Below are 22407 nucleotides of genomic sequence, written 5' to 3'. Positions count from 1 at the left end.
GTGATTTATGATAAATGTACATATAGCACATATGCAACACTGAGGTTTACTTTTTAAAAATTGTGTTTTGAGTGCATAGTTTGGACCTGCAAAGTATTCCAATAGTTGTGAGAATTTCTGCCACGTGCTTGCCGGAAAACCTGGTGACTTTTTCATTTGCCTGTTAGGTCAATAACTTTAAGTTGTGCCACACAGTTATTGTAGCTGGCAGGCAATCTATTAGTGCCTCGGGCAACGCAAACGAGCTACCTTCGACTGTGAAACACAGTGGTGGTGCAGCAGTTGTTCATGTTGCACATGGAGAGTAATTTAACTTAAACTCTTCTCCACTCTTTCCCTTCACTGTTGTTTTTTTGTATGCTGTTTTTGGATTTTTCTCTACCTTAATTCATTCCTGAGATGTTTGTAAAGTTATTGTTTCTGTTATGCAAAGGATTGTTAGATGCTTCCAAGTAGAGGTTTGCACAATATAGTTACTGGTTGTTGTTTTTACTGTGCTAGATTAACAGTATTGTGCCTTAGAGTAGTTGAAAAGCACTAAGCCTGAAGTGTATAAAATAGATACCACTGCACTGTTTAATTTTTACCTCTGCTTCAGGTAAATCTATATAACAATAAGCTCTAGAGGAAAATGGTGAATTGTGTATTTATAGTTCTCTTAAGGGTTGGATGAACATTTTAGAATTCTAATAGTTATAAATGAATGTACGGAATCATACTGCCAAGTCTGTAAGAAACGTTTTGCACCGTGTTTAAACTTAGATATTTGGTAAGGTGCTTTTTTAATGTCAGAGAAAATATGCAACCTAGTACTTAAATTGGATCAGTATTTAATTTCAGTATTTTCAAGTTTGGGGAAGAGGAATTCAAACGTAGGCGGGGGCAGATGCAGGAAGAAACAGAGCGAAGATTCTGATAGAAATCCTACCAAAATATTCTGGGGGGACCTCGCCACCTTCTCTGATGAGAATAACCCAGCCACCTGTCATGAATTAAAATTGGCCTCCGCGAGACCTGCCTGCATCTTACAGCCAGCTCTTAATGGAGTGGACCATGCCATGACTACTCCCTGCGTCTTCAAACAATATGGATGCTGCTTTCAAAAAGGAACTGCCTTTGAACTATTCAGTCACTCATCTTTCCCTACATCCTTAGCACAAAGCGGAAGTGTTACTTGGTTAGTTGTTTTCAGCACATCACAACTCCGGCTTAGCATCACGGAAAAAGCAGGACGTCGTTTTTTGTGTGCCTTGAAAGTCTCCAGATCCTTCCTAACATTTGCAATGTAGCCCCTGCCTTGGCGAAAGCAGTACGGTGAGTACCAACTACATTTCCCCCCTGTAAAAAGGGTTGGGCTTATGATTGCATTTCTTCCTGGGCTTATTTCTTAAAGGTCTGGGAAAGCCAATAACAGTCATGTTAAAACTTAACGGAGCATGTGAACTAGAGTTTTTGAATACGGAGTCCACATCTAGCTGCTAGGCACTAAATGTGCTTTACCTGTCCCCCTCTGAATATAGCATCTTGGAAACTTGGCTGTAGGTAGATGTGTAGAAACATGCAGGTGGTGTCTGGTGGGAAGGGAAGAGTTTCCCATGGCAACAGGGTATGATTGCTGCGTTATGTGCAATTTAGTTCCTATCCTAGAGCTGTTCTGTAAGCCTTTTTGCTCTCTATGTCTTTATCCATCCCCACCCCAAAGCCCAAGGAGGAAACAGGCATCTTGGAAGCAGACTCAGTTATGCAAATTATTTAGGTAAATTATCTAAAGTAAATTATAAGTAAGCAGATTATATAATCTGAACACGGCATCTGACCTTGGACAATTAGAATTTTTTTTTTTTTTCTGAGATGGGCTGCTAATCGTTTGATTTCTGTATGGCTTTGTGTGCTGCTGAGGAGTGATGACAAAAAAGGCCGAATTGCAGTGCCTGCTAACAGTTTTCTCTCTAAAAGGCACGATGACAAAACCTCCTGAAGCGACCTCTTCCTCTGACCTCAGTAACGTCACACAAAGTAAAATGACAGAGCTATGTTAACTTAAAATTAGACTATATCTAGTCTGCAAATGGTCAAAATCGCCTAAGTACAGATAGATGCTGCATTCAGATGTATCCGCAACTGACCTTGTGCTTCTCATTCCCTCCTTCCATTTTGCTAAATGGGAGAAGTCTGAAGTCAGCAAGCCAACAATGAAACTTGGTTTGGGGGTTTTAGTTTGGGGAAACCCAATAATGGAAACTTACAAATCTTCCCTCCTTGCGTGTGGGATGGTGCCATTATGTTTGAGCAGCATCTTTAGGCCCAAGGATTAGCCTGCCTTGACTAACGTTCTAAAATACCCCTGCCTAGGCACTCTTTGTATAGTAGGGACCACTCCCACTATTCAAACGTACATTGGCCTGAGTTCTTGGTGTGCTTTTTCATAGGCACTCTTTGTAGGCATCTCTTCCTTGAGCAATTCCTTGGCGCTGGCAATATACTACTTTAAGACAAGGGACCCCTGACCATTAGGTCCAGTCGTGACCGACTCTGGGGTTGCAGTGCTCATCTCGCTTTATTGGCCGAGGGAGCCAGGATACAGCTTCTGGGTCATGTGGCCAGCATGACTAAGCCGCTTCTGGCAAACCAGAGCAGCACACGGAAATGCCGTTTACCTTCCCGCAGGAGCGGTACCTATACTTGCACTTTGACGTGCTTTCGAACTTCTAGGTTGGCAGGAGCAGGGACCGAACAACAGGAGCTCACCCCGTTCCGGGGTTTCGAACTGCCAACCTTCTGATTGGCAAGTCCTAGGCTCTGGGGTTTAACCCACAGCGCCACCCGCGTCTCTCTCCAAAAGGTGTTGGATTCCAACTCCCATCAGTCCCTGCTTGCATGGCAGATGGCCAGAGGTTAGAACAGTGGACTTAGCTGTGTTAAATTCCTTTTTTTCAGTGTATTGGTGGTTGGGCGGGGAGACATCCTTGAATAGGATGGGCTTTCAATTTGTTCCTATAGGCCAGGCTATGCAAACCAGGCTTGCAGCTGCCATCTTGTGTGAGAGAGTCTCCCACAGGTGCCTGTCAGAAGCAAGCAGGGCCTGAATGCCATTGATTCCCAGCAAAAAGGGCATTCAGAGGCATCCTATCTCCATTGGTGGAAGCAGAGCCTAGCCCTTGTGGCCTGTAGCCATTGATAGCATTGTTGGGAGTTGTAGTCCTGGAACACTTTGATGGGCAACAGGTTTCCCCGTCCCCTTCTTCAGGTACCGAGTTGAAAAACCTTGTAGCTTGTTCTGTGAATGGAAGAGGTCTGTGATCTAGCAGAGGTTCCTGCCTGCAGAAGTTGAGGAAGTGATTTCCCCCTCTTTCTTGCAAAATTTTCAGGGAGCTGTGTGGGGGACAGTGAAAATCACTTATTCTCGTTTCTGTGTGTTGAGCACAGCTCCCTGGATCACTGTTCAACCCTGACTTTGGACAAACTATGTGCTTGAACAATTATTCCTGCTAACTTGTGGTACGGAAATTGTTTCGACAACTCGTTTCTTTTCTCATCTAGGTGTTTTCCCCCCCAACAAACTCTTCTGGAACTTGCCCACACGGACTCAGCGCTGACTTACTGCTGCTACATTCTTAATTTTTATCTGTGAGACATCCCTTCTTTCAACTATTTTAAGGCAGAAAGATTCCATGTGTGGTCTGAAAAAGATTGACTTGCCTGCAGGTGTTGTCTCATATGACAGACATGGACATTTTGTATATAGGGCACTGGGTTTAATTTAAAACGTGTGTGTGAAAATGCACCTTAAAAAAAGGCTTGAAGAACAGTAGTAGGTAAACTGCCTTAAACCAAAATAAGCCAGTTGGAAATAGCAAAAGCTGACTTTGCTCCTTTTGAATGTCCAGTTTTTTAAGACAGTTGGCAGCAAAACAAACTAAAAGTGTTTCTGACTGGCCTTGTTTCAAGTGGTCCCTTCTGCTATAGTGGTGTCCTGTCAGCTGAGAAGGCCATTTATTGGAACGTAGTTTAATATTATTCCGGAACAGAAAGCTACTGATAACAGTTTGACTTGTTGCTGTACAAAACTGAGGTTATTGAGGGTTTTGTGCTTGAGCCTGGTTTTAATTTTACAAGGCAGTTACTGGGGCTCAAGTTTCATGTATAAAACAATCTCTACACACTCTTAAAAGCAAAATTCAAGTTTTCTTTTTTTAAAAAAAGCAAGCTGCCTACATCGTCTCTGCACCAATGGTGTAACTGTTTAGAATACTTCTATTGTAGAAGCTGTTACAGACTAAAATTGAACATGGCACCCTTCGTTACCAAAAATCTTTCCAGGGAACAATGTGCTTAATCCTTTTTTGAGCTGAACGTTCTAGTGGTGGGGTGAGGGGCACATTGAAGCTTTTGCTTGAGCTGAAATAAAAATGGTAGTTCCTTCAGCTGACGACAAAGGGAGGACAGGAGCAGGACAACTCAGTGAAGGAGCCAGCCTCCTTTACCTTGTCAACTGCTACCTGGTAAGCATTCAGTCCTTCAGTTCTCCTTGAAATTTCCAATGAATAACAGGTTATCATTGTTTATTACCTCTACCACCCTAGTCGACTTTTTTGTCTTTTTGTTTGGTCATGTCTTTTAAGATTGTATGCCTGAGGGCAGGGACTGTCTTCATTGATCTTTAAGCTTTGTGGGGAGCCATTTTGGGCTAAAGAGCAGGATAAAACATTCTATAAATAAATAAAAATGTGGAAAGTACTTAGTTCATTCTGTATTTCTATCATTAGCCTGTTCCCCTTCTTGATTTTTTAAGCTTGCATCTAAAAGCCACTTGTAGATCAACATTTGCCTGGCAAGTGAAATTATGAGAATTATCCCAAACATAGATGTTCAGCATCCTCACTTCTAAATCCTTCCCTTAGCATAATTTCAGCTACTAAGTGTTGCAACTGGATTTTTCTAGATGAGACTGCTCAAGTTTTCCCTATGGTCAGGAAAAATGAACTAGAATGGTAAAGCAGACACAGGAATCCTCTGGCTCATGAATCAAACTAGGCCTTATTTTACCTAAAAGGCTTTTCCCCAAGCTGTGCCTACCTGACACCAGGGGTTAAGATAGGTAATGGTGCTGCTGCAAAGGAACACATTGGATCCTTTAAACGTGCTCTCATTTTGTCCTGGGCCAAGGGGCTTGCATGCTATTATACCTTTAAATTTGACACCCAATGTAAGCCTTGCTGGGATTAGAGGTGGGACCTGCCAATGCAAATGTGGACTTTGAAGTTGGCAAACTCCTTTCCTTGGGGATCTTGAGTTCAAACTCAAATTTGACATCAGGCAGGTGACAGGTGGGGGCCCCTGCCCATCTCTCAAGGCAGTCCATGGATGCTTGTCGGAGTTGTGGGTCTGCTGCAAGCCATCAGTTCAGACACTGGATGCAACTGTAAAGTCAACTTCTGAATGCTTATAATGTGACTTGTCTTGTTATTTATTAAGGTGAAGGTAATGGGACTTTTCACTTCATTGTGCTTTGGAAATGTTTACTTCTATAGATTTAAGGAGAACAAGGTACCTGGCCCAGTGAGGCACTTTGCCTTGGTGGGGCTACAACAAAAGTAGCTCTCATGCCCTATTTGAATTTACCAGATCCTGTACACAACTGCAAAGGTAAATTTTACGTGCTCTCTGCAAAGGGTACCTTTGGACTCAAGGGCTGGGCTGAAACCATTAGAAAAAGAACTTAGGCTTTGGACCCCCACCCAACAGACCATTAGTTCACCCAGCCCACTGTTTGTCTCCTGTCTAGAAGTGGCTCTGAATCTGCTGAGCAAGGTCATTCTTGATGGAATGTAGGTGATATATAGGACCTTTTGAATTCAAAGCAGTTACAGAGCTACTTTTCTCCCCCTCTGCAGAATCCTCTGAGTTGAGCCCTTTTTAACTCTTAAAATGAGCTGAACAGAAATAATTTGGAAGGGTTTCTGTGTAATGCAGTTGAGGAACTTTTAACCTTCAGGTTTTTTCAGGCACGGGATGGTGCAGCCTATGGAAACTGTTGGAACAGAAAGCCATGGGGAAAGTGGGTCCTTGATAGCAGCCAGTTAGGGAGTGGCCTACCTCAGATATTGTTCTTGGGAAGATGAAGTTAGCAGCGTCCCAAAAATATTTCTCACCGTTGCTTCTTAGGTAAAAATCTGCAGCTTTTTCAACTTGGTTCGGCCTTGTAAGACACACAATACCCTTCACTTGTGTTGCGATAGGTTTGATTATTTTTCTTTAACTCCGATAAGCAAGTAAATTAAGATGCTAACACAACACTTGCTTACTGGAATCGAGTATCTTAGCAGTCAAACTGAGCAATACAGTACTTATTATCTCACATGGCTGGCCTGCTATGGAGCAGTGGAATTTTTAAGAAGGTCCATGGAGGCTAGTGAAATCTCTTTGCACCTCTTCTCTGTTCAGAATCCCGGCATCCAATCAAAGAGGCATCTCTGAGGAGTGCTCAATGTTGAGGCCAAGTCAGTGGAAACAGGAACTAAGTAAGGAGAGCAAGCAGTTTCCTGCATTGTGAGTTTGTGACAGATTATTTACTGAAGCCTTTCATGGGTGCCTGCATCAGGAAGCTCTCCAATGAAGACTTCAGGCCACACTAATAGTAGGTTTTGTTCAACATCATTGACTCATCAACATCATTCAAACTTCTCCAGCAGAAAAAGCAATATTTAATACAGCACAAATAGCATCTTAATTGCAAGCAAATAGTGAACTATACAAAAATCATACAGAATCCTAATCCGATATAAAGCATTCTTCCAAATGAAGTATTATTTTGAAGTCTTCGTCTCTGAAGGATTTTCACCAGTGTCAAGTGTCTTCAGCAATCGAAAAAGGCCAGCTGCTTCTCTTATCCGGCTGAATTCAATACAAAAGGCTTGCACTTCTATAAATAAGTCCTGTACATTAATTATTTTGTTCCGAATCAAGGATTGTAGAAAGACGCACACAAGTCGTACTAGCCGGTTCTGAAACATAGACAACACATGGGTTATATCTAATGTTAGTTCTACTCAAAGTAGGCTCACTGAAAGTAATGGAGATGACAAACTTAGGGTAACACTAGATATATTGACTGCTGACCCAACAAAGCAGCAGCTCACAAAGTAGCTTCGGGGAAATAAAATCTCTTTTAAGAAGATCAAAACTGTTCATTTTATAAGCTAGTTAAAATTTGCAGGATTCACTTTTGTAATTCTGCAATAAGTAGCCTGCTTAAAAATCCCCCAGCCCAGGTGTCAATTTCAATCATCCAATGGTTTTCTTATTACTAAAAGCCACAATTCAGAAACACAGATTGAATTAGAGTATTTCATTTAAATTGATTGGAAAATAACCCTAAAGAATAGATTGTGCTTTCCTCCTCCTGTTCTTTTGGTTCCTTTTATATACCTTTAATAAGTGTGGGGACCTTTTGGTCTTCCAGGTGTTGCTCATCCTTGGACCCTGGCCAAGATGGCTGGAGATGATGCAAACGAGTCTAGCAATATCTGGAAGGCCATAGATTAGCCACCCCTACTTTAAAAGTATGGAATAGTAAGAACTGTAAGACACCAAAATACTGTGTTCCATTTAGAGCAAGGCAAATATTTCAAATTCCCAGGTACAAATTCTGTACAGTTTCATAAGGATTTCCATTCCCCCCGCTGCCCCAAGCCTGGGTGAACCAGTCCCAGAATTTCAATAGTTTCTCATTTTGAAATGCTTCCAAAAACCTACCTGCATATACTTGTCCTTAATTTGCTCACAAGTAGAAATACAGTTGGAAATATAAAGGTGAATAAATTCGGGAGGAAGATCAACTGCTGTGGTAAGGCTGTTGGAAACAGAAAATAGTTGATTAACTATGAGCAGATCACTCATAAATTCTATGCTGGAGGGGTGGGAGTTGATCCCACACCTCCTTAGCAACTACAATTTTGTTACAATGACTTTTCACAAATGTTCACACAGCCTCCTACATTTATGGTGTGATATTAACATGAGGAGTGTGAAAAAGAAATATACAACTGCAGGTGGGAAAAGATCAGGAAGAGAATTTATCCTTTTAAAATGTAGGGCTGATGCTTCATTTGGGCTGCTTTGTACACAAGTAAACTTAAAATTTCAACTCCCCCCCCCCACCACCTGATCTTATGATTTATTTTTTAATGGTACAGTATGATTATTCATTTCATTTATATCCCTCTTCTACAGTTGCATATATTCTGAGCTGATCTCTCTGCCTGTGTCTTTAGAATGAAGTCAGTGGGAGGGAAAGAATGAATTGAATTAATGGATTTGTCAATTGCCGTGCTACACATTTATAAAACCTTTTATCCTTGTTTGTTTTAAGAAATGCCCATGGTAGCTAACAATGCATCACTAAAGCACATTAAAATAGTACATTGTACTGAAGTTGGGGAGGAATTATTGTTTAAGAGATTATTACCAAGAACTAGTCAATCACAACTAATGGGATAACGACCCTCTTTCACTGTGGATGGTTATACATTTGTTGAACATGAAGTGGCTGTACATGTTTACTTTCCCACTACACTACCCCAATTTAAAATGCCATCTGTCCCTTCATAGGAATGGACACAGAGGCTCAATATCATTTACAACCAGCCAGCTGTTTGGTATCTACCATCCTGAAAGTGCATAGATGGGTATCTTCCTCTGAGCTTGCACTGGCTCTTGCCAATGACTGTGGCTGTCAAATAAGACAAAAAGGAAGAAGAATACAAGGATATGGAATACTCCTAAAGCTGCTCCCCACTGAACTATCCACAGGTCCACTGTCATGACATTCTCTCCAATTTCATGAGCTTAATTAAAAACTAGCAAAATTAAGACAGAAATGGGAAGGGGGCTCATGTATATGGAGAGCCCAAATGCTGTAGGGATTCCTGTTTATGTGCACACATGCAATTCATCCACATGCTCTGTACATAGGAACACAATATACCTCCCTGCCCCTATGTAGTCCCTGAATCTGGAGGCCAAAACATTAAATTTGGGAGATGAAGAAAAATTAACGCTGCCAATTCACCCCACTGCAGCCATTCTCTTATACTGGAAAGGAAAAGGGCAGGCTGGAATTAAACCTACCCTTAATGACAGCATTGCAAAGGATTAGGTCCAAATCCTTTGGACCAATCCGGCAATTCTGTTTCTGATTGTATCTCATGTACTTTGTCCGTAGAACTGAGTGCAAAACACTGAACTACACCAACATTCAGATACAGGCACCCAGGATACTGTTCCTTGATGGGACCAAACTGGCTGCATGGATACTAGAAATCAAGCTCATTCAAAAATGCCAACAAAGCAATCTAAAGTAGACAAATAGTTACCGATTGACAACTTCCATTGAATGCAGAGACATGTCCATGTTGACCAAGACTGAAAAATACTCCGTTATCTGACTTGACTGCATAAGTTTAAGCAGCATTTCTATAGCAACCAAAGGATTATTTTCCACTAAATCAGGCAATTTGGCAGGAGTGAGGCCAATGTGGTAAACAAGCTTGGGGTCTTTCTCCAATTCTCCAAGGAGCTGCAGAGGGAAAATAAATAAATGGACACCTTAAGACTTAACAAGGCACAACAAAATATAGGTGACAATACTATATACAACTTTCAAGTTTAAGGATACTTTAAGCTCACATTAGAAAATGCACAGTAATAGAATTGGGACTATGTACCACCTGACTACTACACACACCTGCGTTTGCTGTGCTGATGACAAAGGACTTTTGAAAGCCTTGGCCATGATTCGTTTGATTTCCACTCCGGCACTGTTTTTCACACACATTGACTTGTCCCACTGAATGGCATGATCTGGCTCTATCGGGTTCAACCAAGCGAGCTCATCCTCACAAATGTGAAGTGGAGGCGGGGGTCGTATAAATTCTGGACGAAAATGGCCTGGAAAAATAATTTGCATTCATATCAATCTGAAAGCACCTGGTACAGAAAGCCTACTAAATATTATGCTCACTTCTCCCTAAGCATTACAATCTGAACACATAATGAAATACACTATGCATACTGTCAGGCTCCATGAAACAATCGTGATAGTTCAGATATGATAGTGGTACAATGTTTGCAGCTGAGAACTTTCCTAAAACCTCTGATTTCAAAACAGGGTAATAGATAAACCACCATAAAAACCTGTGGGCAATCTGTCGCATGGTGATCCTGAAGAATTCTATGGCGACACTTAGTGTGTGATGAAAAATTACAAATCCATTCAGAAATCTGATAGTATAAACTAGAGTATAAGGCCCCCATTCATTCAAAGCAGTCTCCTACCACTCTTAAACAGTCTTGGCTTCCCCCAAAGAATTATGGGAACTATAAAGGGGTACTAAGAGTTGTTAAGAGAACCCTATTCCCCTGAAAGAGCAACAGTTCCCAATAGCGTTTTGTCAATCAATTCCTCTTCCCAGGGAACTCTGCCTCTGTGAAGGGAATAAGGGTCTCCTAACAATTCTCAGCACCCTCAACAAACTACAGTTCCCATGATTCTTTGAGGGAAGTTGTGACTTTTTTACAGAGATGATATGGCTTTATGTGCAGTGCAGATGAGTCCTAAGTATATTCTAGTTCTTCGTTCATAGCTAGAATAATGGTAGAATATAGCACAGGACTGAACCATAGTACTACTTATTAGAACTAAGGTTAAAAACCTAGGTTAGTTTATAGTTAGTGTGGAGAGACTAACCATAAACAAACCTGGATTTGGACAACATACTAAGCCAAACCATGGTTTAGCTCAGTGCAGTGCAGCTGCAAAATGACCAGGGAGGAGCCAAGCAGCCACAATCTTCCTGGGAGCTAAAACATGGTTTTGCTTAGCATGACCTGCAAACCAGGCCAATGTACAGAAACTATTTTCATTTAGGGTATGTTCACAATATAACAGTACTCTATGACCCTCGACCTGCAGAAGGTAAAAGCATCAGACCAACTCAGCTATTCTAATAAACTGAAAGTGCAGGAGAAATCAATCTAAACTATTTTGTGGCACATCCTATTGGTCATTGCTTTGGAGAAAAGCATTCATTCCTTCATTTGCAATCAAGCAGGGGTTTTTTTACAAGTTTTAAAGCTTGCTACAATCAGTACAATCACATACAGAAATGAAGTGGTGGGATTATAACTAATATTATAGCTATCTTATGCTATAGGTGGGTGAAAGATTATAGAAAGTAATGCATACTTTCAATAGGTGGTTTTGGTCCACTCACTAGAGCTTCAGTGATCTGGGAGGCAACGGAGCTGTCAAAACCAGAATTTGAAGAATCCGGGTCAGGGTCACTGAGAATGCTGGGGAAACTCGCTTTACTCTGTGTCGGCAGTTCAGACTGACGTTCTAGAAGGGAAAATGGTTAACACAATGTTCAGTGCATGTGATCTTGAGTAAAACAAACAGAACTGTCAACTGAGCAACACCATTGGATGAAACCCATACTCAACATAAGTAACCACAAGAATCAGGATTCAGAAGTTTGAACAGACATCATGAACTATAAATCTGATCAGAGGCTGTTTTTACTTTTTTATGCACCCATCTCACAATAAGGTAACAAGGCTTACTGTAATTCAAGGGCACTGTTTGGAAGAGTCTGAGAACTTAAGAGTCTAAGTCTCGAGTCTAAGATCGAGAACTCACAAAAGCATTTGTGAGCTCAACACTGGTTGAGATGAGCTAAGCAAAAGTTCTGAGAGAATTATAATTCTTCTCTAGGCATGGAAGAGGCTCTCTCTAATTCTGCAGTGCTTTCCAATTGCTTCCAGAGCTCAGCACAGTATCAAGGATAGGACCACACACAAACACAATATGAGGGCGGAGGCAGGGTTGGTGCTAAGTATGAATCTGTGGTCCCTTGACTGTAATTTTAGGTAGCAATTTGTGTGCACAGCTGTGAACCACAAACCATATTTTAATATACTTTTCTCTTCAGAATTGGAAACTGACACAGCAAAGGCTTTTTGTAAAAAAGAGCTCTGGGTGTATTTTATAGTTCTTACTCAGGCTTCCTCAGCCTCGGCCCTCCAAATGTTTTTGGCCTACAAGTCCCATGATCCCTAGCTAACAGGACCAGTGGTCAGGGATTCTGGGAATTGTAGTCTCAAAACATCTGGAGGACCGAGGTTGAGGAAGCCTGTTCTTACTCACGTGCACATACATCAGCTTTTTATATCATATTCTAAACAAGTATGTAAAATAATGCCTGAAAATATTTCTAGAAATAGCAAAATATGACCTCAGAAACATCTTCAAGTTAAGAGGGGAAAGCACTACGCACTATTCAAACCGAAAACAAATTGAGATATTTTAGTGCAGTATTTTCCCCTTGTTCGTCAATTCCAGGAAGTCTCCTCCAATTTGAAAGGGAGTGTGCTGGAAAAAATCTGATTTCAATAGAGGTCACTGATCCTTAATCAACTAAGTCTCCCATCAAATAAACAGTTTGTACTTAACACAGTACATTGCCAGAATACTTTTCCTTTTCCAAAGCAACATATGACACGTAATTGGCAAGAAGCTTAGTGACAAAACTAGCTACAAAAAGCACAAAATGAGAATTTATTTGAAAAATTATCCCAGCAGCGTGAAGAGCAAAATGCAATCAAGATATACTGTTAGCTCAACTTCTCTCTGTAAAAGTTAGGAAGTTTGTTTTAACATGAATATCCAAGTGTAAATCAAGTTCGAATCATTTTTTCTGTTCCTCTTTGTTTAGCAACATGGAAGTTCCATTCTGATTCCTGCAGAGTGCCTTGCCTTTTCACCTTAGTAGTGTTCTAGGGGGAACAATTAAATTTACTGTTTTCTCTCCTTGTTCCACCTTTCAGCATGCCAATAATTGCTTCTTAAAAGCCACACACTGACAAATTCAGTGTGATGAATTCATGTTCAAATTCAGCAAAGTGCTGTAAACTTGTACTATAAAAATACAAACTTTAGCTTGCAAGTACAAGAACACAGCCACTCTCTTACGACTCTTCTACGCACACTTAGCACAAGAAGAAAGGTAGTGCAAATGTCATTTACTCTAGAGCAGGATCAGATCTCAGCAAGAACAATAATTTTTTACCTGCCAAAGCCAGCTGAAGGCCGCTGATATCCACAGATTGGCCCATATTTCCTACATCCATTGATGCAATCTGTCTTGGGGTCTTTTTGAAGAGCTCTCTAGGTGGGGCCAACATCAGCTGGGAAAGAAAGAATTTCTCTGGTGGGGTTATAGGAGGCAGAAAACCTGGAAAGGCAACATCATTTCAGGATTTCATGTGCTAAAAATAGTACTTTATACATACTGAAATACAAATATTAACTTGATGTAACAAATGGGTAGAAATGTTTTGCACTCTTCTCTAACAACTGGGTTTACGTGAAATGCAAGTGATTTATGTATAAATATACAACCAAAAACAGAAAGTTTTGTTTGGCTGTAAATTAAACTAGCTAAAACAGCATCTGTTTGTAACTGAATACTCAGAATTAGTACAGTATTTTTAAAATGAATTTTCCTCACCTCAAATTACATATTCTGAAAGACTTTTAAAATAACCTTTTAGACTGGTACTTTTGCTACACATTTTACACGTTTCCTTGGCATCAACAAACACATCCTCCTATTTTGCAATTACAATTAGGATCACAAACATTATTCCCCCCAACTTATATATAGGAATAAATACTTTCTTACTCATCTAACCAACTCATGACATGTTTTATAGGTTTCAATGTTGTTACTAATAATAACAGTAACATATTTATTTATATCCCAACCTTTCTTTCAAAGGAGCCCAGAGCAGCAGTGATAAAACAGTTTTTAGAAATTGTTTTTAAAATAACATTCTCAACTAAAGATCTCAAGGTTACCAGGAACAGTGTCTTTTAGCCATCAAATACCTAAGTAAACATGAATGTTTTAAAATTTGTCCTGAAAGTCAATGAGCCAGGCGCACTTCACTTGGGGGAAGGAGAATTAGGTTATCAATGGCTACTAGTTATGACAGCCACGTACTACTACCACTTTCAGAAGCAGTAAGTCTCTAACCTACTGAAGAGCACGAGCAGAAGTGGATTACTGTATGCACATCTTGCATGTGAGCTTCCCACAGACATCTGACTAGCAACTGTGGGAACAGAATGCTAGACTAGATGAATCATTCATCTAATCCAGCAGGGCTCTTATATTTTTAATAAGAGACTTAATTATGACAGAAGGCACTATTGCCAAAGTCAGGCCCTGGCTTCTTAAACACAATTCAAAGTTCTGGCTTCAATAAACCACTGAAACTGGTTGATTTTCATACATATAGTGGTGCCCCGCAAGATGAATGCCTCGCAAGACGGAAAACTCGCTAGATGAAAGAGTTTTCCGTTTTGGAGGTGCTTCGCAAAACGAATTTCCTATGGGCTTGCTTCGCAAGACGACAATGTCTTGCGAGTTCCTGCTGGGTTTTTTTCCTCCCCCCCTTTTTCTAAGCCGCTAAGCCGCTTATCAGCTGATCCGATCAGCAGAAAAGCGCTAATCCGTCCATGGGCTTGCTTCGCAAGACGAAAAAACCGCTAGACGAAGAGAATCACAGAACGGATTCTTTTCATCTTGCGAGGCACCACTGTATATAATTCTTGTTTACAAAAAAGGATCTATTGTTATCACACAAATATCTACAGTGGTACCTTGGTTCTCAAACGCCATGGTACTCTAACAACTTGGAACCCAAACACTACAAACCCGGAAGTAAGTGTTCCAGTTTGTGAACTTTCTTCGGAAGCCATACGTGATCCATTTTGAGTGCCACACTTCCGTTTTGAGTGTTACGCTGAGTTCTGTCTGTTTTTGCTATTTATTTTGCATTTTTCTTTTTGCGGCTCTTTCGTTTTTGTTTATGTGACAGTGTGGAACCCAGTTCAGCTACTGATTGATTGTGTGACTGCAGTACATTGATTATTGCTTTCATTTTATGGCTCAATGGTCTCGTTAGATAGTAAAATTCATGTTAAACTGCTGTTTTAGGGGGTTTTTAAAGTCTGGAATGGATTAATCCACTTTGCATTACTTTCAATGGGAAAGCATGCCTTGGTTTTGGAACACTTTGGTTTTGGAATGGACTTCCGGAACAGATTAAGTTTGAGAACCAAGGTACCACTGTATTTTGTTGCATGTGAATTTAGTGAGAAGGCATGACTGGCTATCACTGTCATCATGCGTGAATGCATAGACACTTTTCCTTACAAAGCCATAATATTAAACTAGGTAAAAATATTTATTTAATCCATCTTTACCCTGCCTTTCAAATATTTTTTTCAAGGTAGGTTACATTAATTACATTTTTAAAAAAGTGTTCCTCGTTTCCAATCTGTGTAAGCATCCCAAGTTTTCACCTAAATTTAGATGAGCCTACGCACTGTAACCAGGGAGGGGTCACTTTGGAAGATGGGTACCTATTACCCAATGGGTTCAAGATCACCTAACACAAAAGTGTCATACCCCTCTAAAACCCTTCCCTACTCACAGCCAGCATGCTAGAAACATGAACGTTTCATACTATTTCACAAGGATGTTTCCCCCAGGGGCTCTGGCCTACTTATGTGTGATGATATGTGACTGTCTGAATAGGGAAGTGATGGATGCTGTTTACTTGAGAATAAACAATGATGATTAGGAAGGCAGTATGACAGCCATTAAATGAGGGCCACCCCAAAAAAGCATGTCACACACATCCAAAGGCAATACCAAAGTTAGGACAACAAGAGAGCAAAGCTGCAATCCTATACAGGTACATTCATGGGAGCAAGTCTGATTGAACTCAGTGGGACATGCTTCTGAATCAACAAGCAGTACCTTAAATGAAAATGCTGTGGGTGGAGGGAACACAGGTAAGAAAGGAGTTCAAAAAAACCACCTTAAAATCCTGACATACTTGTGGTGGTGGGGAGGAAAAATGCATCTATTCCTTTTAAGTCATTGGTGAGGAACCTGTGGCACTCCAGATGTGGGAGCTCTAAGTATTATTATTATTATTATTAATCACCGGGGCTAAAGCTGCAATCCTATACTGTACATTCACGGGCTGGGGGGAGCTCAACGGGACATGCTTTTGAATCAACATGCACAGGACAAGTAGTAACTTAAATGAAAATGGTAAGAAAGGAGTTCAAAAAGAGCACCGTAAATCCTGACATACTTGTGGTGGATGGGGGAGAAGGGAAAATGCATTTATTCCGCTTTAAGCCAGGGGTGAGGAACCTGCGGCCCTCCAGATGTGGGAGCTAGTAGTAGTAATTGGTATTATGTTATGATGATGATGATGATCACCGGGACTGGAGCCCAGCACCATCCGGACGGCCACAGGTTTCCCCCAACCCCGATTCAAACGTACAACTCAAGTGTCGGAAAGGAAGTGCTGCTGCTGAGGAGAAACCGCTCTTCTCCCCCCACGGGGAGAATCGTTCGGCCGGCGGTACCTGAGAGCGGAGGCCTCTCGCCGTCGTCGCCGCCGCCCCCGGCTGGGCCTGTGGCGGCGCTGGCGGCGGCGGCGGCGCTGCTGGCGGTGGTTCTCTCGGGCGGCGCGGGGTTGAGGAGGTGCGCGAAGATGGCGGCGAAAGGGTTGGCGGCGAGCGGCTCGGTGCGGTACATCTCCCACAGCAGGTAGAGGGCGGTGAGGCGCTGCGGCGGCGTGGGCAGCAAGTCGGGCTGCTGCAGGAGCAGCACCAGCACGGAGCCCACGCGGAAGTGCTCGGCCTTGCCGAAGTAGTGGTGGAAGGCGGTGGAGAGGCCTTCGAAGGTGCCGCCGCCGGCCTCCTCCGACACGATGCTCAGCAGGCTCGACAGCTCCTTCGGGGAAAGGCTCATCTCTCCACGAGGCGGTGGAGGAGGAGAGAACTCCGCCTCGGTGCTGCTGTTATTACTATTGCTATTATTACTACTACTATTGTTACTACTACTACAACCCCCACCGGGTATCGAACCCGCGGCCTCCGTAGCGCAACCGGGCTGGGGGACTAACGCTGGCCCCACCCGCCGGCATCCAGCTCCGCCCCCTTCCTTCTGTCTCGCCTCGCCTGCGCGCGCTACCTCGCCCGCCTACCTACCTACCAGCTACTCCTCTCATTATTCATTCCCCCCCCCGTGCGCGCGCATGTTTCCCGCAACGTTCTGCCGCCCACGCTCTATCTAGACATCGCGGCTATCGCTCCGCACGAGCGGGCTCTACCGTAAAGTCGCTCGCCGCCGGATAGCGGGCCCCGCTTTCCAACATTGTCGCAAAGTTTATATAGCGGGGAGGAGCGGTGAAACCCGGGCAACCAAAGGGAGGCGGCGCGGGGGGGGGGCAGCGGAAGCGAGTGGCGATCCTCCAGTGGTTGGGAACTGAGCTCCGTGGCTCCCCCTCGGCGAAAGGGATTGGGCTCTTCCGAACCCAGATACAGGAATGAGAAGCGGGATTGGCCGCTCGGAGACCTAAAACTTCAAGGGAGAGGAACGGGATTGGCTGTTTCCTCCTTTGAGGTGGAGCGCTTTGCCGGGACTGTTGCTTCGATGTAGTCTGATTTCCAAGCAGGATTTTTGTTTTTTTTTAAGAAGAAAGGTAACTGAACCAATGCAACTTTAATGTACAGAGCTGAGGCCTTGAGAGTGTCTTTGCGCGTGAGAAGTGCAGCCCATTCCGATTTCAGTGGGTTATGCAGTGATTCTTGACTCGCAGTACCATCTTGTGCACCTTTACTCCGAAATAAGGTGCACTGCCGGCTTAAGATGCAGCGAGGTCTTGAGGGATAGCTCATTGGAGACCCTTAATCTCAAGGTTGTGGGTTTGAGTCCCACTAGATGACCCTGGGGGTCCCTTCCAACTTTGATCCTTCTGTGTTTCAAATCACATTTACGCCTGCAGTTGGATGTGTTTCCAAGTTGCCCGTTGTCAGTCCACACTGGTGGGTGGAGAGAGGGTGGAGATTCTGGCTTCATGTGGCTTATGTTTCCAAGCTGCTTTGGGAGGAAATGCATCAAAACACAGGGTTTAGATGTGGATTTTGACTAGCTTCCTATATAGAGGGCTTCACAAAGCAGCCGAGGGAGTGCACAGGATATAGAAGACAGGAGTGTGTACGCAAGCACACCATGAGGCGAGGTGAAGCAGACATCCACTAACCTCATGGGATATGCAGCCCCTGTGTGTACACAACCTAAGTTCAACAGGTCTTACCCCCCAGATGAGTTTGCTAGAATTTGAGCCTCTCAGTTAATCTTATAGTCAAACTTCAGTTTTCGAACCGAAGGTTTCAGAAGCCAAAGCCGAAACCTGGAAGTGAATGCTTCTGTTTTCGAATGCGCATTGGAAGTCAAACGGCTTCTGAGACAGATTTTCAATTTTCCCCATTGACATTGCTGACAGCCCTTTGATCCTCGGTTTTTGAACGTTTTGGAAGTCAACTGGACTTCCGGAACGGATTGCATTTGAAAACTGAGGTTCCACTGTAATGCATACTTCAAAGTGAATCTCTTCAAGTTCCAGTGGCTTACTCTGGGGTAAATAGTTATAGGATTGCAGCATCAGTTTTGCAGCATGATTATTTTTGATTAAACATGGTTTAGGATCAGGCTGTGTCATGCATGCCAAATCTGAATATGTCACCTACATCTGTCCTCAGTTTAAACCAATTTATTTGTTTTTTATTCTGCATTAAATTACATACAAATAGTTCAATAACAGTTCAGATGGGCCTAAGTCAGAGGTTTTCAACCTTTTTGAGTCCATGGCTCCCTTGACCAACAGCATTCTTTCTGTGGCACCCCTGTGGGGCTCAGGAGCCCAGTTATGTCACCCCTTGCCTGCAGAGCTGGCAGTCCCTCACCCTTTTTTCAAACACCCTCCCTTGTGGACTCTTCCCTCAGCCTCCTCTCCTCTCTCTCCTTGGGAGTCCTCTGGACAGCCACAGCTGCCCCCCCTGGTCTCTGAGCTACCACCCCCTACCCCAAAGAGAGATGCCTCCTCACACTGCCTCGCAGAGGCCTGGGAAGCACTTCCTGGCCAGCCCCAGAGGCAACATTTGCCTGGGTACCTTGTAGCAGGGCTGCTACAACAAACAGCTGTGCAAACCTTTGGGAGGCAGAGATGCAAGAGGGCATCACAGGAGGGAGGGAAGGAAAGAGGGACAGAGGCCAGTGTTGCCCACAGCACCCCTGACTGTCATTCAAGGCACCCCAGGGTGCCACAACACCCTGTTTGAAAACCACTGGCCCAAGTTAATCATAAACCATTAAGTTCAATGGATCTACTTTGAGTAAGACTAACATTGGAAACATGCCATATTTCCACAGTCAGTTCTTTGGTGTTTTTGAAGTGTGATGTAGTTTTAGTGTATCTATGCTTTTTCCATCTTACCTTAATGCTGAAAGCCATTACACATATTTGTACGATATATTGCAGTGGTATAATGCATGTAATAGAAAACTATTGATTTTCTTCAGCAGCCCGGCTATTTGAACACTGCAGTGAGTGTTCATATTTAAAACAGAGCGGAAAGTTAGTAGAACAAAGTATTTTTACTTGTGGGAAGGGGACTAATTTAAGTGAGCCATTAAAGAGGGTGTGTTTTGGTATCTTCATTATAGCAACATTGACTGTTATTTCTGAGCAGTGAGCAGCCCCTTATAAAAAGCCAATGAAAAAACAGTGGCATGAAGAGTGTGGCAATGGCAGGTGTGGGAAGGGTTCAGCAGCCTTCCTGCCTACTGTTACGTCTCGCAATAAGTGCCCCTCTGTGCCCCCATTATGTCACCAAATATGCGTTTAGGAGGACATGTTGGCCCAAATTATACTTAGCTCTTTCCTCTGTATCAAGTGACCATTCTCAGGTACTGAATGAGTCCTCCTAATAAATAGAAGTCACATTTAGTAGTCCTTACATAAGGGATGCGGGTGGTGCTGTGGTCTAAACCACAGAGCCTAGGGCTTGCCGATTTGGCGGTTCGAATCCCCGTGATGGGGTGAGCTCCCGTTGTTCGGTCCCAGCTCCTGCCCACCTAGCAGTTTGAAAGCATGCCAGTGCAAGTAGATAAACGGCGTTTCCATGCGCTGCTCTGGTTTCGCCAGAAGCGGCTTAGTCATGCTGGCCACATGACCCAGAAGCTGTAGGCCAGCTCCCTCGGCCAATAAAGCGAGATGAGCGCCGCAACCCCAGAGTCGTCCACAACTGGACCTAATGGTCAGGGGTCCTTTACGTTTACCTTTACTTTTTACTTTTAAAAAGTCAAAATGTAGAAGTGTGATAAGCAAGCAAGGCTAAGAGCTATGTAGATAGCTAATGGTAGATATGAGACCAATTGCAGGCTGATGACTTGAGGAAGGATAATGTTGGAAGGTGTGTATACAGTGGTTACTGCATTTGAATGAAGCCCCCTCCTGGCCTCGTGCGGTCCCTTCCTCCTCCCATCTAGCCAGGACAAGGAGGTAGTAAAAGGTTTTGCTAACTGCTGTTAGTCATCCTGTCTGAATCAATAAACTGCCTAACATTAACTATGGTTAGTTTAAAACAAGCCAACCTAAGTGGCTTATTTTTTATATTTATACTTGCAGTACAATTCCCCCCCCCCCAACATATAGCTCAAAATAAGAGGAAAGAAGGAAAGGAGAAAGTAACGGGTTGGTATTAGAAAAAATTGCAGATAAATAATTGTTGGTAACAACTAACAACTATATAAAAAAATAAGAGTGCTTCATAAAAGTCCATTAACAGACTGTCTAAGCATTAATATCATTATCTGCCATCCAAATGCCCCCTTGGAGTCTGAAATCTGTTGTCTGTTAAAAACTGCATGTCCAAATGCGGAAAGTACATTAATGTCCTCTGTCCATTGTACAATTGCAGGTGGGGATTTATCTTTCCAGTGCTGGATAATACATCTTTTTGTTGCCACGAAAGCCCTTGGGACCTATTTATGTTGTCCATCTGATAGTTCCCGCAGTGCCGGGATGTAATTCAAAACTGAATATATATCAGTGAATTTCAAAGAAGATTCTAAAACTAGATTAATATGTATAATGATCTCAGTCCGGAAGGAAGTCACCATGGAACAAACCCACATGGTAATAATGCTTTTGGTACAGTGTGACAACACCAGGATCAACAGTCAGAGAGGGTTATCCACTTGGAAATGCTTTTTTATTATTAATTTAAACTACAAATCTAAGGAAACACAACTTACTGAGGCAATGACATCTTTTCATTGGCACTTGTGAAGAAATCCTATCTATTTTAATTGTGTTTTAATGGATATTGTGTAATATATTCTGTCATTTGTATTGTAATGTGTTTGATGGGGGAATCCTCCGGTTATGTGGAAGTTGGTTTAACTGTCACTGGGAGATCTCAACTGACAGCAAGGAGGAAATAGAACTCTCAGTATGCAAAAAAAAGTATAGAAGACTTGTATATTCAGATTGGTTATTGCAGATTTAGAATTCTTAGTTAATCGGTGCAGTTGACTGGTAGTAATGTATATATGACCATGTGGTGGTCAGCAGGAGGGTTAGTTGGTTAGTCCATGCTGATTGGTGCTTGGTGTTCATGGTGTTCAACCAGAAGATGAAGACAGCAGAGGAAGAAGATTGCAGAAGAAAAAAGAACATCTGAAAGGAAGGCAGAGTGTATTGGTGACCGATGACTTGCCTGGGGTAGCTGAATCACTTGGCTCAGACTGAAGAGATGAGAAGTGCACCTGTCTACGGCACTGAGGGAGAAGGGAGGGACACTTTGGAGTGCTAGGCTATAGTGTCTGTCTGGTAGGAGAACCAGAGGAAGATTCCAGGACACGACAGCAGAAACAGACCTACACTTTACTAGGGCCTTAATCATGGGAATTCAACAAAAGCCCTCAATTATAGTCAGCTGGTGAGGCTTCACTGAAGTGGACCAATGGGAGTCTGGAAAAAGTGTTTGAATAAAGTGTTTTAATATAGTTACTAATGGGTAACTACGTATAGTGTGGTTATTAAAAGGGTAACTACACTTGCTGTGTAGTAGATGTGCAGAAACTAATGTATAGGGAGTACTTGGTTTTGGTTGAATCCTCTACAGGAAAGATATACTGGTTGCAAGAAAGGAAGGAAATGCAAACGAGATTCCAAGGACTAGAAAATGAGACTGAAGCAAGAAATAAAGTGCACTAAAAGGGAGCGGGTGCCCAGTGAGTGATTCCTATAGCTTGGTGTTCAAGCAACTTACTTGTCAAAACTCTGACTTCACTGAAGTCTGGCTAAAAATACTGACATGCAGAAGCTGGCTCATCTCACAGAATTGGTTGCCTGCACATTTTGCTTTTTAACTTTTCTTCTATGATGGCTACATACTTACCTTGTTTT

At 42.6% G+C, this 22407-nt stretch overlaps 1 protein-coding gene and 1 long non-coding RNA gene across 2 annotated transcripts; one reads left to right on the top strand and one right to left on the bottom strand.

The window, feature by feature from the left end:
- Positions 1-4200: 4200 nt before the first annotated feature.
- On the bottom strand, positions 4201-17212 carry CNOT11 (CCR4-NOT transcription complex subunit 11). Its single transcript, XM_082218706.1, is given in 8 exon segments — positions 4201-7004; positions 7756-7852; positions 9375-9577; positions 9746-9948; positions 11246-11398; positions 13128-13292; positions 16514-17054; positions 17056-17212. Coding segments are annotated over 8 exon segments (1581 nt in total). The 5' UTR covers positions 17077-17212; the 3' UTR covers positions 4201-6806.
- On the top strand, positions 14671-22019 carry LOC309530228. The gene is made up of 2 exons (XR_014218703.1): positions 14671-16190; positions 20915-22019. It is a non-coding gene; the product is annotated as an uncharacterized lncRNA (long non-coding RNA).
- Positions 22020-22407: the final 388 nt, after the last annotated feature.

Source organism: Podarcis vaucheri (assembly GCF_965113315.1).
Source record: "Podarcis vaucheri genome assembly, chromosome: 4".
NCBI classification, from domain to species: domain Eukaryota; kingdom Metazoa; phylum Chordata; class Lepidosauria; order Squamata; family Lacertidae; genus Podarcis; species Podarcis vaucheri.
Note: the sequence above shows the minus strand (reverse complement) of the source record. Positions and strands in the feature narration are given on the sequence as shown.